Here is a 17,962-nt window from a genome sequence, read left to right as displayed (position 1 = left end):
GGTGCCTGCCCGCGTAACGCCAGAAAAAGGTGCCGTCCGGTCTTTAAGGAGACAGGCACAGGCAGGAACGAGGCAGGCCAGATCTTCTCAGCCTACTGCTTTATTCAAGAGCCTTACACAAGTACAAACACAACACGGCCCAAAAGGCTACAAAGTTTTACAAAACAAACTAAAGTATCTGTATAGCACTGACTGTACAAAGGGCAGTGAATCCTCTGCACTTCCCGAGGGAAGCCCAGCTAAATCCAGCCAGCACCCCCCCACTCAGCAGCCTCCAGGGATTCACACCCAGTCAATTTGGGATGTGTAAAAGCAGAAGCACTGTTCCACCCGGGGCTGGGGGGAAGGTTTTACCAAAACCCGTTAAGAAAACGCGAAAGAAATCGATTTACAGGGGCAGCTACAAACCAGTTCTTAAGACTTCTGACTTCTTTTCTAAACCAAGACGTTTTGTGGGCTGGACTGTTGCTTCTGGTCTATGCGTTACAGAAGAGCTTCACCTGCAGCAGAGCTCGCTGGTAGAAACTAACCAGCTCTTTGGGAGCTGGGATAAAGCAACAGCTTGGTGTTTAAGTCTCAGCAGATCTGGGCTCCAGCTGCTCTGAGAAGTTCTGTGCTGGAACCCCAAGCTCAGGTTAAATGCCTTCCTGTCTTACCACACAGGGTTTTTGAAGTAGCTCAAGATTTACATGCTGGTCTGTAACAGCGTGCTAAGCATTTAGAAATCACCAAGCAGCAGCCTGCTAACTGGAGAAAGAGAGGCTGCACCAAATTCTCCTTTCATTTAGCAGAAAAAGATTTTGCAGCCTTTAGAAATCAAAGCCATTTTAAAATCATTTCGATTCAATGTCAGGAAACTTGAAGCCTACATCACAGGTGATACACTGGCCAGGGGCTGTTGCTCTCTCCTTTTAGGTTGGCTTCACTGCCAGGATTATCTCTCTCTCACACTCCTCCTCACCCAGACCCATTATATTAAAAAAAAATTAAAAAAAAAAGTACAATATTTAGTCTGATGGGATTTAAGTTAAAAATTAAAAGTTGTCCAGTCCTTTTGCTTTATCGTGAGGAGTTTGAGCTGGAGCGGCTCCGATGGCGCCTTCGTCCAGGAGATCTAGATCTTGATCGTCGGCGAACAGGGGATCTGCGCCTTGGAGAACGGGACCTGGCAGAGAGGAAGGAGAAACCTTTAGCTACAAGACAAGAGCAACAGGTTCCAGCCATTTGGCAGTGCTCAAGGCCAGGTTGGACGAGGCCTTGGGTGATATGATTTAGCATAAGGTGTCCCTGCCCACGGCAGGGGGGTTGGAACTAGATGATCTTAAGGTCCTTTCCAACCCTAATGATTCTATGATTCTATGATTTGTCAGCTTTTCAACCACACTCCTTCCAACCCCACCTCACACATCATGATGTGAGTATTTCACTCCAGCTCGAGAGGAAAAAGCCAATTCAACCACTGACTACACAGCAGGGATATTCTGGCTACCCTCCCTCTGCTCCAGAAGTGGAATGAATGTTTAATACCCACAGAACAAACAACAATCTCATCTTCTTCCTCAAGCAAAACAAGCCCAAGTTGATTCTATATCAGATTGTCACCTGAAAAGTCAGCTTTGACTCCTGAAGTACAGTGGTATTCAGGAAAAGGATTCCTATAAACCCTTCCAAACCACAGGGATGTTTCTTAGAGGAAGTCTAACTTTAAAGAAGCAGTTACGCTTCAAGCCCTTCAGTACTACAACCAATCTGTACAGCCACCAGTACGACTCTGAGGCTTCAGGCACAAGAGTATTAACAGATCCTGAGCAGGGTACCAGATGTTGACCAGGGAAGAATACAAACAAGGAGGAGGGGATGTCAAACCTACCACCTGCCAGGCCTCAGTAAAAGGCATGTTCAGAGGAGGACCAACAGGCAGTGGTGGATCTTGTGCCACATTAAGTTCTCATTTTTAAACCTGTAGCTCATAAACTGTTCAGCAAGTGCCTCAAACTGGAGACACTTTTACTAGCAACCAGAGTTTAAGCCCATTTCCAAGACTGAGCAGCCAACAGCAGAATCCCAGACTGGTTTGGGCTGGAAGGGACCTTAAAGCTCATCTGGTTCCAACCACCTGCCACAAGCAAGGACCATTAAGATGCTGACAGAGACTCCAGAAGACTTATTATCAGAGCATGTTCAGACAGCCCTGAGTCACAGAACAGGCGCAGCCACAGAGGGTCACATCTTGGAATCAAGATGCTTTTCAGCCATGTGCCCATTCACAGAAATAATGGAGGGAGGTGCAAGGGCAGCAGAAAAGTGAGCGGCTGAAGCAGGCTGCCAAACGCATTCTGCCAGCTACAAGTCCCTTCCCGCTCCACCTTGAAGCATTTATGCAGAAGGGACTCCAGGGAACAAGCTGAAAGGCACCTGACATTTCCAAGAGCCTGCATTTGGGGTGTAGGCCAGAGCAGGCCATCCTCAAGTGACCAACTTCCAAAGTACAATCCAGGTTCAACTGACACCCAAAAGGTACTCCTGCTGTTTGGAGAGGAAAGTCAAGTCCAACAGGATGAAACTGTTGCCCAGACAAGTCTTTCAGTGATAACCTATTGTTACACTAAGAAGGAAATACAAGTTGTCACAGCTCTCACCTTCTCCTCATGCGAGGGGGGGACCGGCGCCACATTGGTGGTGGTGGCAGCATCCTCCTGGGTGGGCTGAAGCGCCTGGGAGGTGGCCTGGGTCGTGGTGCCAGCACAGCTGTGGCAGTGATCTCCTGACCATCAATCTGGCCTTTTTAGGGAACCACAGGAACAGGAAGAAGTAAGTATTTTCCAACACTAATGTCTACACATCACATTACTGCAACTCACAGCTTTGTCACCAGCAGCTGAATCGTGAATCAGCCAACAGTGCCATTCCCACCACCCACTCAGGGACTGTTCTGACAAAGTCCACGTACATGCTAGACTTCATAAGCTGACATCCTATCACACTGCAGTTCAGATGTTAATTGGGAAAGGTTTTCACAGAAAATTAAAGAAATTTATTACTGTTCTGGAAAAAACAAAAAACCAAACATACCAAACAAAACAAAACACACCACCACAAAAACCCAACCCCAACCCTCAAGTTTTAGTAGCTCTGTTATGTTTTGGATCTATCCTGAAGCACACAAAAGCCAAAGACCTTTGGGCCGAGATCAGCTCCCCAAAGAGTCCCAAATCCCTATCATCTCTAACTTCGTCTTCAGATCAAACTCATCTGCTGCGAAGACTTTTAAAAGCACCCAGCCTCCTTGCAGCATTTGATACCTACCTCCATCCATGTGTTTCAGGGCTTTCTCAGCATCATCTGGGTTCTCAAACTCCACATAAGCATAACCTTTAGACAGGTGTGGATTTAGCCTATCAACTGGCATGTCAATCATTTTAATCTTTCCATAAGTGGAAAAAATTTCCATGATGTGATCCTGCAGAGAAAGAGGAACTCTTAAGGACACAGACCACACTTACTGACCAGATGTGGCTCATGCAGAGCAGTAAATCCATAGCACTAGATTAGCTTTGGATGAATCCCACCATGAGGAAGACAAACTTCATTGGCCAGATGTGGGAGGATTACCACTGCTTTTTCTACTGATGTTCAGCTCCTCCTCAGACTGTTCCAAACCTTAAGCTCCAGCAGCATTACTGCTGCGTGTCAACACTGGCTACAAAAATACAATTAGTGTAAAAATCTTCTTGGGGACCTGTAAATGGAGCTTATGCCCCCAGCTGAAAATTCTTAAGGTGCAACTGTAATATTTCTTAAAACGCATCTTTTTTTCAGCACCGAAGCCCTTTACCTCTGAAGACCGTTGAGCTACATTCTAACAAAGACAACTCAAACCAGCCCAGCTTTCTTCAGATCCTTTACCAAGAATCTCTATACATCATTAATGCCTCCAAGGTTATTTCAGCAGTAAGTTCTACAGCTTTCTTCCTAGGAAGGTAGGATACAGGGCCTGAAACACTAACAAAGCAGACAGACCTCTCCAGCATTACAACTGCAAAAGCCTGCACTGTATTTGACTCAGTAAAATCCTACCAAAAATTTCCTCACTGATCATTTGGACAAAAAGCAAGAATTTCTAAAAGCAACACCTTAGCAGCAACAAAGTCTTGAGAGCTTCAAAAGAGCCACTCACATGTCCTCACAAATGAGGGGGACAAAAAAAATGACAGGGAGCATGGCATTACCTTGGTCACATTTCTAGTGAGCCTTCCAACATGTACTTTTGTAGGTCTGGGTGATGGGCTCCGCCTCTTTCGCTCCTTTTCATCTCTTTTGGGTGGCTTGGACCTGATTTTGACAGCAGAAAATACTTACAATTTTCAGGGAACAAGCAAGACCAAACCAAGAGGCTGGTCATTAACACACGATTAAGAAGTACCACCTCTCCTGGGAAGGCATCTTTATTCTTAAGAAGTTAAAGAAAGTTAGGGTTAGGAAGTGCTGGGGTTGTGCTGAGAGCATTTCACTTGGAAACTCTCAAGACCTGCATCTGTCCTGTCTGCTTTTGCTTTAGAACCTTCTGGAATTTGAGAGCCTTTTTTTGTGAGTTTTCAATTTTACTGCAAGAAGGATAACAAACATGAAGTTTAGCGAACCTTTCTATAAGGCTGTTGGCCATAGTTTTAAGAATTTTCCAGTTGTTCAGACAAAAAGCATTCTTTGCCTCAACAATTAGAGAGGCAAAATGAGGACATAAGCACCAAAGCATACCACAACCAGGCAGTTAATGGATCCAATGATTTGTGTCTCTGTACCTGCAGTTCACTACAGAGATCCAAAAATGCCACAGTTAAGTAGCTGCGTATCATAATGTCTTTGACAGTGTAAAAACCGCAAAAGTCTGGAATGTAACTTTAATCAGTAAAAAAAAAAAAAAATCAGGATGCAGAAAATATGGATTTATGCTTCTTTCTAATCTTACTCTCCATAAATGGAGTGATATAAAAAACCAAAACCAAAATCCCAACCAAAACCCCCACACTGGCTTATAATACTTCAGTAGATTTTATCAGCCTTCAGTACCGTACCTACAGAATTGCCCAGAAGAAGAACTGTATGAACATTAACAGAGCTTGATTTCAACCCTTAGAGGAAAATGCATCCCTTGCTCCCATCCCCTCACCTTTCCATTTTTTTTATACATAAGAACACACACCATTTTCAACTCTGATGTTTCTGTTAAGTCTTGGCTGTAACTTACTCTTATCCAGTGCCCGTTCAGAGTCATACTATTGGGTAAACATTGATTAAAAGTGCCTCTACAAAGTTTAAGATTACTCATCTTAAAATGAGTGATTCTAACCTCTTTCCCTACAGAGAGTAGGTTTCTATCATAAGCAAAAGGAGCACACCCATCCTAACAAAATTCAGATCTCTAGCTTGCGAAGAAAGCAACTGGTCTTCAGAAAACAATCTGTTCTGACCACAAGCCTGCAATCTATGTGAAAGAACCTGCCACCTGGTAATTCCTAAAAAGCAAATAAAATTTACTTGGAGCGGGAGCGCCTCCTGTTGTCATGTCTCCGTCGAGATGGACTTGGAGATCCCGAGGAGCTGCTGGAACTGGAACTGCGTGAGGTGCTGGAGCTCCCAGAGCGGCTTGAAGCAGAAGAGGAGCTGGAGCCACTGCTTGAACCAGTGCTGGAACTGGACCCAGAACTGGAAGTTGAGCTGGAACGGGATCTGGAGCATGGGGTGGAATAAAGATGAGTGGAATACCCAGAAAAAGAGTGGCTGAAAAACTTCAGATAATTCCAGAGAGAGAAGCTGTGAGCTGGAACAATGCAAACTGCTGCTGCACAGCTCACTAGACAGCCAAAGAAACTCACACCTAAACCATCCCAACCCCTTCAGTTAGATGCACCTGCACCATGCCTAACACGGCACCAGCCTTCAACAGAAACATATTGGAAATCAAACTGGTGGTTTCTGAAAACACTGTAATTTCTTACTGCCTGGAGGAGTAACTACCTAGTGCTGCTGCTCCCACTAGAAGCACTGCGTCTCTTGCGTGTCTTGTCTCGACCACGATCCTTTTCACCCGATTCCTTAGTGGCTGCTTTATCCTTGGACCGGTCCTTTGATTTCTCTTCAGACCTATCCTTGCGTTTGGTTGGTGAAGGAGCCCTTCAAGAACAAATTGCAGAAGACATTTACAATATAGAGAAACACGAACAACAAAATACCCCATGCCCGAAGAACAGAACAGCAACACAAAACATTGAACTTCAATTCTAACTCAAGGTCACTGTAACTGCAGAGTTAATGCATCAGACAAGTTTGGACTTCTCAGAAAAAGGAAAATACTTTACATTGCAGAGCAGCTTTGAGGAAGACAGCTATAGCATACAGAAATTCTCAAATACAGAAACTCACACAGGAAGAGGGGCATTTCCAATTCCTCACCCTCACTGGGACAGCCCTGGCACCCTGTAACACCCCCAGGTTCATTACACCTAGAAAATTCGGACAGAATTATTACCTAGTGTTGGATTTTTTATTATTTTCTTTGAGTCCTAGCAAACTCTTCTTTTTCAATCCTGATAACTCCATTTTCCCTTCGGAGGTGTCCAAAGCAGCACCGAATGGGCCTCACTTATCTCAAATCTCACTTCTAACTCCTTGATTCTGAGAACCGATCCCTAATCGAGTGCAATAAACTCCAAAGAACAGCCTAGTGACAAGATAAAAGGGTTTAGAAACAAGAAATTAACAGATAGGTACAAACCAACAAACCTACTTTGCAACAACAGCAGCACACTGGGCATCAACTGACTCTCGCAGTGTACTTCAGTCACACTGTCACACCACTGTTGACAGGCAGACTCTGTGCCCCTTGCATGGCAACCTGGGCTTAGTGTAGCAGTCTCCACCTCATATGACATTCACAGAGGTACAAAGAACCTTAATTATCCAAAGAACGGCAGACAGAGAACAGCCATTTTCTTGGCAAGATGCACATGCAGCTCATGCATCTTTGTAACAGCCTTGTCTCCAGAGAAGTAAACACTGGTTTTCTCCAAAGACAATTTGTGCCGTACATCATATGCTTGTCAGGAAGAAAGGGTTGTTCAGAACAACCCCCCCACTGGATTATGTCTGCTTTCAGTGTCAACTTGCTGCTCCCAAAGCTCTGTTAGCCCTGGAAAGAGTAGGTTAAAGGGCCCAGTTTGCTGTACTGCTGCAATAGCAGATCCCACTTTAACTTCTTAGCAGAAAGGCTGAACTGGATGCTGACCTATCTACCCCAAATCAGTTCCCTCTTTACTCTAGCTCCAAAAGGAGACAAACTTAACACCCCACTATTTAACACTGAAATACTGAGCGTTAGTTGAATATTTCTCATTAGAAGGCTGCATCCACCCCATATTCTGCAATATCTAAACAGGCTGTTGCATTTTGACCATTCCACATGGACTGTTTAACACTGGATTACATGGCTGCCTCCAACCTGTGTTAATAAACACATAACGAGGGTAGCAGATTTGATCTGCTGTGACACCCTTTAGCTACTACGAATGGAACATGCAGGAAACGGAAGAGCAGGCACAAGCATGTCTGAACTGCCAGGCCCATCTGAAGTGGCACTGAATATTCACAATACTGCAAGATGTTGGAAACATCTGCACCTCCACATGCATCACAGGCAAAATTAGTTAACAAGAAAAAAAAAAACAAAACAACCCCTCTCCAGTCCACTGCATCCAACAGTCTTGTTGCTTCTACACTTCTGGTGTCAGGTTCTGGGAAGCAATTACTTCATTCTCTAAACTACAATCAAATTCATGTTTGTTCATTCCTCAACAGCTGAACTCACTTTCCTGATTTTCAGCTTCACAGCTTTCCATAACACAACAACTCCAAAAAGCAATACAAATATTCAGAAATCTAGCTCCCCACAAATCCAGAAGCCAAGAAAAACCCATGCCTTTTTGCATGAAGAACAGAAAACCCACAACACAAATGTGACACCACAAGGCTTGCTGGGAGAGGAAAGGTCTTCCCTAACACCAGTGGTGATAAGAAGGCAGTCCACAGACTGCTCTGTGTTGTACAGGTGACTAAAAAAGCAAACCTGTGTACATCATTCAGCTTCACAACATTTCTAACCAGCTCGATGCCTCTACACTGAAGTTAAAAACTGAAAGCCACTGCATGAGACTCACCGACTTCCTTGGAAGAACAGACCAGACATGTTTCTGGACTCACAAGACCAAAAAACCTGATCGCTTCCTTTCTCTTTCTAAATATATCATAGCCAGGTTTGTGTTATATCTTCCTCCACACCAACTTACCTTGCACCTGTGGATATCACAGGGCTGACTACTATCAGCTCAGCCATGCAAAACTATCTCATATTACCTGATAGCTAGCTTGTTTTTTGGGAGGGGGAGAGAGGGCCCAAGGGAAGACCAGCACATGCTTTGCTACTGCAGCAGTAGAAAATACTTCAGTTAAACAGCTACAGCTCTGGTGCCACTTCTCAGATCAATTAGTCAAATGATGTCTGCATGGTCAGCAAATCTCCATATGGTGGTACTTTCAGCATTTAATCCACCTCCAAACTAAACAGCATTTCTCTCCATCAAAATATATGTACCTATGTCAAGAATGCCATTTGCCAGCTTACTTCACCTGCAAACCTGAGCCCAAGAGACACAGCCTGTGAGACTGTCACCTGCACGTGTTGACTTCACGGAATGATAGGGAAAGCACAAAACCATGGTCTTCACAGGAAGGTGTATAACAAACTCATTTCTAAGCGACACGCTGCCTTCTTACAATCCAAAATCCTCTCCATCCATAGCCAGTCAATGTTCTTGCAGCACTCACCCCAAACAAGTCTAAGAGCAATCTCACAGGCCAAACATTCATTTCATACACACACACCTCTCTGCTTTAAAAAGGTGATTTGCACTCTTAAGAGAGCTGCAATTCTGTGGCAAAGGAAGCAAACTCAGCTCTCCCAGGACTTCCTGCCTGACTACAGACAAGCCCTTTAATGGCATTCTGCTTCAGATCCTCATTTGCAAAATAGGGTAAAGATTTCCTCATGTGACGGGAGGGTTCAATGCTCAGCAGTTCTTTGCAAAGTTACGGCCGACCCGCACAAGCTAACTACAGCGCGCAGGGCCGCAGGAGCGCAGGGCAGCCAGCTCCACGTCCCGGTTCGCACGCCATGGGGTACGTTACGGCGCCAGGCGGACCAAGGGCTTGTCGCTGCGGACCGCACCGTACGTGTTGCCATACTACGAGCGAAGCCAAAGCGCGGGCTGAGGAACAGGGAGAGAAAAAGCACAGACCAAGCACACAGTCGGTTCAGAAAAAATCCCGCACCCCGGGACCCGCGCCGCCCGCCCCCGACTCCGCACAGCGCTCCTCCAGCCCCGGGGAGCGCCGAAACACCTGGCCCCAGCTCCCATCCAGGCCCCGCCCCCCTCCCCCCCGGCCTCCCCCCGCGTCCTCCCTTCCCGCCCCCGGGAGCGGTAGGCCGCAGTGCTGAGGCGCCATCGCTGATCCTCGACACGCTATCTCCTCCTCGGCAGCTCCGGCGCGCTACCCTCAGCATCCCCGCGCAGCGACGGGTCCGCTCCGCGCCGCGGCCGAGCTGGATGGACGCCGATGGGCCCTAGCCCCTGCCCCAACCCCACTCACATCCTCGGCGCCTGCCACAACCGCCAATACGAGATCGTCACACGCAATCAACGCACCGCGCACGAAAAGGGGCGCGGCGCACGCTGATATCGTCACGCACCGGGGTAGGGAGCAGGGCGGGCTTAAAGGGACAGTGCCGGAGCGGTGGGGGACTGGTGATGGTGGCAGCGGTCAACCAACAGTCTTTGGGAGTAGGAGTGGAAGGAGACGGAAAAGGCCCGTGCGTTCCTGCAAGGGGACCTCAGTTGCTCATCAGGGATCTCCAGAGCTGACGGGCTGTGGTCATGTCCAAGGACACTGGCTGGCAGGACAAGGTCTGCCCTGGAGAAGTCACTCACATCCACTGGAGCACCCAGTGTTCCCCCGGCTGGAGGTGCCTAGCTCAGTGTGTCCAGCCCCATTCACGCAGGGATCTTTGACCTGCCACGTCCCACGAAATCATAGAACTATGAAATGGTTTAGCTTGGTGTCCTGGGTTCAGCAGTAGCAGTCATTTTTCTCCTTCTTGGTAGCTGGTGTAGTGCAGTGTTTTGACTTTCAGCTCGGGAGCAGAGCTGATAACAATGATTTTTTGGTTTGGCCAAGGACTTTGTGAGCCTCATGCTCTGCCAGGGAGGAGGGGAAGCCGGGAGGAAGCAGAGACAGGACACCTGACCCAAACGGACCAAAGAGGTATTCCATACCACAGCACGTCATGCCCAGGATGTAACTGGGAGTTAGCCGGAAGGGCTGGGAGACTGCAGGGGCTGGAGGCGGTATCGGTCGGTGCTTGGTCGGGCTGAGGGGGGGCGAGTTATCGGTCAGCTGGTGCTGAGGTGTTGTATTCTCTCCCTTGTTATTTCCTTTATCATTATTATCATTGGTGGTAGCAGTAGTGATTTGTGTTCTACCTTAGTTACTAAACTGTTCTTATCTCAACCCGTGGGAGTTGCATTCTTTTCGATTCTCCTCTCCGTCCCTCCGAGAGCAGGGGGAGGGCAAGAAAAGGGGGGGAAGTGAGTGAACGAATTACCTGACTGGGTTTAAACCACGACACTTGGGAAGGACCCTAATCCAGTCCCAACCCCCTGCCATGAACAGGGACACCTTCCACTAGACCAGGTTGCTCCAAGCCCCGTCCAACCTGGCCTTGAACACTGCCAGGGATGGGGCAGCCACAGCTTCTCTGGGCAACCTGTGCCAGCACCTCACCACCTGCACAGGGAAGAGCTTCTCCCTAATGTCTAGTCTACATCTCCCCTCAAGTCGTTGTCATCATTGTCACCATCATCATAATCATCATAGCAGTCAGGGCTTCAACTCTTGACTCTTCCTAAGTTCAGCAAACTGTTGGCCTTCCCTGGTAGGTGGATGCTGTGCCCAGTGTCATGCCTAGGTTGCAGATTCAAATCTCAGTTGAGTCAATCTCAGCTCAAATCTGTAACTGGAGGTGGTGGCAGTCATGTCCCCTCAGGAGACCCGGAGCAGAAAGGGACAGCACCCTCAAGAGGGAACTCACCTGCTGCCTGGCCTGCACAAGTGCTAGAAGAATGTGAAGAGACAAGCGAAAGACTTAACATGGAGCACCATCCAGTGGTATTCTATAAATCCAAAGATTTATATGGGATTTTCTCTTTTCCTGTCCCCCCTACCTCTTCTCCCCTTTCCCCACCAAAATGTGTGCTGTTTACAGGGAAATTTGCCACTGGAGGTAGTGGTCTTCTGACCCATCACGCTGCGTTCCAGCTGTACTGGCTGCCTTACTTTTTCTGACTTCAAAGGAACAAAGCCAGGAGTGTGCTTTGACCCCATTCCTAATGCAGGGCCCTAAACATGACAAACCCTTCTGAGGAGCAGGTGTGCTTGTCAGCTGTGAAGAGAAGACAGGTCCGCCTCCTGAATACAGAGTAGGAACATGGCCTGTGTAACTCCATCACAGAATGTGAGTGAGAATAGGTCTGGTGTCTGTAAGATCTTGTGTGGAAAGGAGAATTGATTTCTGCTGCAAGAGCAAGGAGGTATTACACCTGCCGTGGGCAGGCTCAGAAAAACACAAAAGGAGGTTGTGCTTCACATAACAATTTGGTAAAGGGCAGGTTTTCCTGCCATAGGATGTGGTAGCCTACTAAAAGTTTTTATGGGTTCAACGAGAAACTGCGCTATGTCTATTGAAGACTATCAGCAGACTGTCACGACGGCCTTAGAATCATAAAATAGTTTAGGTTCGGAAAGACTTTTAAGTCCACGACTCAACCATGCCCCCAAGCACCACATCTACACATCCTTTAACACCTACAGGGATGGTGACTCCACCACTGCCCTGGGCAGCCTGTTCCAATGCCTGGCAGTCCTTTTGGGGAAGAAATTGTTCCTAATATCCAGTCTAAACTTCCCCTGGCGCAGCTTGAGGCTGTTTCTCTTCTCCTACCCTTTGTTACTTGGGAAAAGAGACCAGCCACCTTCTGGCTCCATCTTCCTTTCAGGTAGTTGTAAAGAGTGATAAGGTCCCCCCTGAGCCTTTTCTTCTCCAGACTAACCCCCCCCAGTTCCCTCAGGTGTTCCTCATCATACTTGTGCTCCAGGCCTCTTCTGTAGTACATTCTAGCTGCTAATCTGAAAACACTTTATGGAAGATGGCAAGTGCCACCACTTGGATTCAGTAAATGGCAATATGGGCTAAAGATTAGGCCTCACAAAGACAAGGCAGATGTTTCAGCCTCCTTACCCACAGGACCTGTGGCTTTCAGCAGGTTGTACTGTTTAGTGACAGCCTTTTAGTGCTCAGTTGCAATCTAACCTGCTGCAGAGAAAAGGACCCACAGGAGAGACTGTGCTTCCTTGGGCTGGGAGGAGGGACATCAGGCTTGGGCCCACTTACTCTGCTGACTGCTGTTAGCCTTAGAGCATGATATTTAAATTTTTCTCCTCTTTCATCTGTAGCAAAGCCATACTGGCTGGCTGGTTCCAAGGCCATGCACACCCTTATTCTCACATAATGGCTCTCATCTCTCCAAGGGTGGTCAGGTGAATTCACTGAACCAACAGAAAAATAATGCTACTGTGGAAAAAAAAAGAAGTATATTTTGTAATATTTGTCTCCCTGAAGCAGCTCCCCATAGAGCTGTAAGCAGCAGGACCATCCCCAGGACAGTGGTGGCAGGGTGCCAGGGGTCTGACCTCCTCTCAGTAGCTGCTGAACAGTCAGCAGGACTAAGCCTTAAGGCCAAGCCTGAGCAAAAAGAGATATTTGAACATCTCATCTAGGAGAACAGGTCAGACACAGCATGTGTCCAGTGAACAGCACCACCGTGGCCTTCTGGAGATCTTCTGTAGATGCCAGCAGCTCAGCCCACGGTCGCTACTGCAGTCCTGTGCAAGGTCTGGATGGGACCTCTTGAGACAGCATTGCTGCCTCCTGCAGGGCTTATCCTCCATCATCTGACACAGGGCTGGTGGGAGATGGGATGGATGGCAGGTCAGCGCTCTGAGCATGCAAAGGTGATGTCACTCCTCGTGGTCCTGAAGCAATGCTGCCCTGAAAGAGTTAAGAGAGGGCTCCTCCCTCCCGGTATAAGTCTCCTCTTGGGTGACCTTCCCGGCAGCCTTTGCTGGCTCTGCCTCAACAAAACAAAGAGGGTAGTAGCTTTTCAAACAGCAGCTCCCAAAAAAATTGGCTGCTGAAGAGCTGTGCTGTGTTGGGACCCTGGGCTGGGCTGGGCTGGCCACAGCTGCGGGAGCATGCAGCTGTGGCAGCAAGTTGGTGCCATCGCCTAGGAGGATCCTGGTACTCCCCTTTTGTCCCTGTAGGTGGATTTCTGCCTGATTTCTTCTGTGCATTCAGCTGGTTTGGGTGCTGGGAGAGTGATGGGGAAAGATGAAGAGAAACTTCTGGCAGTGGTAGTTCAAAGGGGTGTGAGCGGCAGAGAGGGGTGGCCAGAGGCCAGTGTCATTGGGGTTCTGTGGCCTTTGGCAGAGCACTGCTGGGTGGAGGTGACCACTGCTGCCGAGCATGCAGACTGGTGATGTGCTCGAGTAGGGATGCAGAGATCTGGCTCCTGGAGGTTCAGTGGATGCCAAGGTTCAGTGTCAGGGTGGGAGTGGTGTGTCCCATCTGAAATGCTGTCCCCAGCTGCTTCTTGAACCCAGCAGCCTGCTCAGCAATTTTTCAGCAGAGGTGCACACCCTCTTTAGAAACTGCCCCTGTGTCAGTAGACTGCTGGGTGGTGAATTTAAGGCAGCAGACAACCACAAAGCTGCTCCAGCCAAGACATTGTAGATGAGCAGGAGAGGAAGGAAGAGAGCACCATGAGTGCTGTTGGGTCTTGCCTCTGTATTTTTCTATCCCTTCCCTCCTGCACCTCAAGGCTGTTTATGAGAACAGTGCTATTTACTGCCACTGCTGCAGATGAACTGCTCCGCTTGTGGTGGCAGATAGTGGTTAGGACTAATTAGTCACTGTGTCTGCATACCACCTGAGGCTCAATGTGCTTGTCCTATGTTTTGCACTGTCTTGCAACTGGGTGCTCCGTTTCTCCTTCCCATTCACTGGCTCTGTGTTTGGAGCCACTGTGGCATGGTGGAGTGGCTGCAAAGAGCTCTCCTTGACCCCCAGGAGGTCCAGGCAATTGGTGGGTTATTCTGCCAACAGCAGCACTAAACTGCTGGTAGTTATTTTTCATGGTGAGGTGCAAGGTGCCCTGCACCAGGCATTGCTTTATGCTTGTAAGGGTTGAACTGCAGCACTGTCTCAGCCCACAGCATCTTAATGCTGGTGTTTTCCCTGTGCTGTAAGAGCTTGGGTCATCTCCCTGTTCAGTCTGTCACTCCCTCTGCAGCCGTATGAGAGTGGGGTTAGGCGTGTGTCTGACTTTCAAGAATATAGTCTGTGTGGCTTTGTTAGAGGAGTTACAGGATGTGGGATTTGTCTTCTGAAGGCTTGGAAATATTTCATCCTAATGTGTAGTTAACAGCCTTGGGTATCTCTGCAGAGAGTTGAGATGAGCCTGAATTTCCAATGACTGCACTGTTGAGTACCTGTATAGGTTTGGAACAGCAGAAAAAATAGATTTCTGGGTTTTCTCTGTTTTCTGCAGAAGGAGGTGAATGTAGCAGTTTAGCTGAAACACTTGAATGAAATCTTCAGCAGCAGTCTGAACATCTAGCCTGCCCTCTCTTGAAGTCTGAGGCTTGCAGTCTACACCAGCCGCTAGGCCGTGGACAAGCTCAACACTTAAGGACTATCTGCACCCGAATGTGCCTGTGCACACATTTGTATTTCGTGTCTTTTAGCCAACAAACTGCTACGATACACTTTTTCTCTGTTTTCCTGCAACACTTAGAAAGCATGCCTTGACCCTGCAGGAATATGCCTGCTCAGTGTTAACCTTCCTCAAACCTCCTTGCACCACAAGGAACAAATACCATGCAGTGATTTATTTGCTTCCTATTCACCCACGTGAAAGACAGTAGAAAATGAAGGTGTATTTGTGGTTTAGCCTTTGCAACTCTGCTGGAAGGGCTGTATCTTTGGAGAGTAGACACTTAAGACTGCGTAACACATTAAAGAGAGGCTAATGTTGACTGTACAGGTGAAGGCAGGACAGGGAGATACTGGCAGTATTTGTTCTTGTCCAAATACTTAAGCTCAGCCTGACAAATTTGTTGAGTTCCAGAGCAGAGATGGATTTATAAACCTGGATGTGAAATCCAGCTGTTCCTCTCCCCTAGGTCTGTGAAAGCCTCTTTTTTCGTCAAGCTGTGGTTCCACAGGCCTTCATATCAGGTTTGGATGCTCCAAATAATTTCTTTATACAAACTTGACCTTTATCAGGTACAGGCACAGAATCACAACCATGCTCAATGTGTTAGCCCTTGTGATATGGTGTTGATGTTGGCTTATAGTTTTGAGCTGTAGGAGAGCTGACACAATGCAAAGCTTTTTTGTACAAATCTATCCATCAGCATGATTTTATACAGTGTCACTGCTTTGTGCTGCATGGCTTGGGACCTTCTGACCATCAGGGAGGATTTTCCTGTATTCCTGAAACTGTTCCTTTCCTTCCCTCCCCTCAATCATGAGGAAACAGTACTATGTTTACACTGGCTTTACCCTGTGCCCTATACAATCCTAATACTGTTTACATGTGCACACTGCTATTTATCCTGTCACCTTCTCTTTATGCCCTATTCCCCAGTTAGCACCAGGCTGTAGAGGCATTACCTGGGTCAAAAGCAAGCTATACGCATCTTGTTTATTTTATCCTATTTATTTTCAATGTCTGTTTCCCAAACCTGTATTAAAAAACAAAAACAAAAACAAAAGCAAAATGAAAACCAAACAAAAAACAGCTCACCCCAACCCCCCCCAGCAAAAAACAAAACCCCAAACTTCACTAATCAATTATATAGTATGCTATCTTAGCATAGAGAAGTATTTTCACAGAATTCAGTAATGACTCTTCAGTTCAATGCCTGAACTTAAAAAAAACCTCAAACCAAAAACCAACCAAAAAAATCCTCAAACTAAACCTCCCTATGCTCATGAATGTATTCCAGCATTACTCGAAAATAAGAGTAAAAAAGTGTATATAGGTACCCACAAAACTAAACCTTATTTTTGAAAACCATTGCTCACAAGTCTAATCTCAGATCTTGCCGTTCTCACCAGTCATGCAGTCACGACAAAGCATAAGTACATATCGTTAGTTCTTAAATGGGTGGGTATATATTCAATGAAATTCACAGTGAATATAACCAATTTAAATACACACAAAACACGTATGCGTGAAAGGTGCTGAAATACTCATTTGCTGATTATTTGCTGAGCAGTAAGACATGAAGCATTAGCAGACAGCCTCTTTGTTCTGGATGTGCTTCTAAGTTTGTCCCATGGCAAGGAAAAATCTTCAAGTGCTTTATGTTCAGATGGTTTTCAAGTGGTTCATGTTACATGAGAGTTAGCAAGGTGTTTTAAAAAGGGTATGAAAATAACTCTAGAAAGCCCAATTATTGTGAGTCACTGTTGACACAATGTGCATTGATGTGGCTGAAGAAGGAACAGAAGGGGAAAAAAACAGTAATTCTTTTACAGAAGGACTAGTTTTCTTCTTCCCAGTCCTTGTCTAAGTTGCCTGCTTACAGGTGGAAGATAAGCGATGACTGCCATCTCCTTTAACCAGCACATGGCAGAGACTAATACTTAAATAAGTGGAGAATTAACCCTTTGTTTTGTTTCTTATAAGCTGCGCAATATATAGTTGGATTGTTACATTTCATCAAGATAATACACAGCATTAGTAGATTTTGTGTCTAAGAGTACTTACCTGTAAGCTTAACAATGACTTTGTGTCTATGCTCCATCTATACTTTGTGAATGCTCCATCCCTGGCGGTGTTCAAGGCCAGGTTGGACAGAGCCTTGGGTGGCACAGTTTAGTGGGAGGTGTACCTGCCCATGGCAGGGGGGTTGGAACTTGATGACCTTAAGGTCCTTTCCAACCCAAACCATTCTATGATTCTATGTGTGTGATCCTACTTGCAGTTTGTTTTGCAACCCCCCAAACCGTTAATTAAAGAAACCTTGCAGGAACCCAACTTTCTTCAATATGCACATACTGTAAACCTTAAAATAGAATCTTAAAGTTTTGTATTTTCCATTTGAGGATCTGATTTTTAAAGTGTGTCCTGTCAGTGGGTAGCTCCTCTACTGCTCTGAAAGCAGAGCCTAGAGGAATTGGTCAGTTGTCAAAGGTGGTAGAGCAAACCTAGGTCTGGGCTCTGAACAGCTCACTTTTAAATCCTGGGCAGATACACAACCCCTTCTCTGCTGTTCTGATGGCTAAAGTACAAGTTCATGAAAAAGCTTCTTGTATGGTTATTCCTGCAGAGGGGCAGCCAGCATGGTTCAGGTAACAGCAGCACCATCTAAATTCAATTGGCACATCTCCTTTCAATAAAACCTGTAACAGAGCTGCTCCTTCACCAGTTTTGTGAAGAGTATCAGGGCTGTGTAACATGGGCTACAGCAGTCCATATGGCTGATATACGTCAATGTTGTTAGATAAGGTTACTGCTTCCATGAGGCTTGACAGATTGCACAAAGCAGCAACACTGGGTAAAACTGCATTCTGGGAGAAACAGCCATTCTTCTCTGGCATGGATCGTCATGCTTTGGCAACAGTTCAGCACAGGACACCTAATATTGTTCACCCAATATTCCACCACGCTAAGTACCATTAAACCACATTGCCAGTTCTCTCTGAGTACTTTTCTCCAGGGAGCTAAGA

The 17,962-nt window shown here is 46.7% G+C and overlaps 1 protein-coding gene across 3 annotated transcripts; it reads right to left on the bottom strand.

The window, feature by feature from the left end:
* Positions 1-84: 84 nt before the first annotated feature.
* On the bottom strand, positions 85-9,821 carry RNPS1 (RNA binding protein with serine rich domain 1). Of its 3 annotated transcripts, none has more exons than XM_057410266.1 (8): positions 9,700-9,815; positions 6,527-6,718; positions 6,016-6,171; positions 5,536-5,727; positions 4,230-4,332; positions 3,307-3,460; positions 2,640-2,781; positions 85-1,165 (listed from the first exon to the last, which is right to left on the bottom strand). In XM_057410266.1, the coding sequence occupies exons 2-8, from the start codon at positions 6,595-6,597 to the stop codon at positions 1,060-1,062; spliced, it is 924 nt and encodes a 307-aa protein (XP_057266249.1). In that variant the 5' UTR covers positions 6,598-6,718; positions 9,700-9,815; the 3' UTR covers positions 85-1,059. The 3 variants fall into 3 exon arrangements, with proteins under 3 accessions (XP_057266249.1, XP_057266250.1, XP_057266251.1); XM_057410267.1 differs by lacking the exon at positions 9,700-9,815 and adding an exon at positions 8,935-9,418; XM_057410268.1 differs by lacking the exon at positions 6,527-6,718 and having other exon boundaries at positions 9,700-9,821.
* Between the last annotated feature and the right edge of the window lie 8,141 nt (positions 9,822-17,962).

Source organism: Pezoporus wallicus, unplaced genomic scaffold, assembly GCF_028554395.1.
Source record: "Pezoporus wallicus isolate ANWC-B61680 ecotype Strahan unplaced genomic scaffold, APGP_CSIRO_Pwel_v1 contig_4046, whole genome shotgun sequence".
Lineage (NCBI taxonomy): Eukaryota > Metazoa > Chordata > Aves > Psittaciformes > Psittacidae > Pezoporus > Pezoporus wallicus.
Note: the sequence above shows the minus strand (reverse complement) of the source record. Positions and strands in the feature narration are given on the sequence as shown.

Excerpts from the sequence above, each read along its gene's own strand:
- RNPS1 (XM_057410266.1), bottom strand. The coding sequence starts at position 6,597 with ATGGAGTTATCAGGATTGAAAAAGAAGAGTTTGCTAGGACTCAAAGAA. Across the intron at positions 5,728-6,015 it reads AGTGGGAGCAGCAGCACTAG|ATCCCGTTCCAGCTCAACTT; the intron begins GTAGTTACTCCT and ends CCCATGCTCCAG. Across the intron at positions 4,333-5,535 it reads AGGAGGCGCTCCCGCTCCAA|GTCCAAGCCACCCAAAAGAG; the intron begins GTAAATTTTATT and ends TGTCAAAATCAG.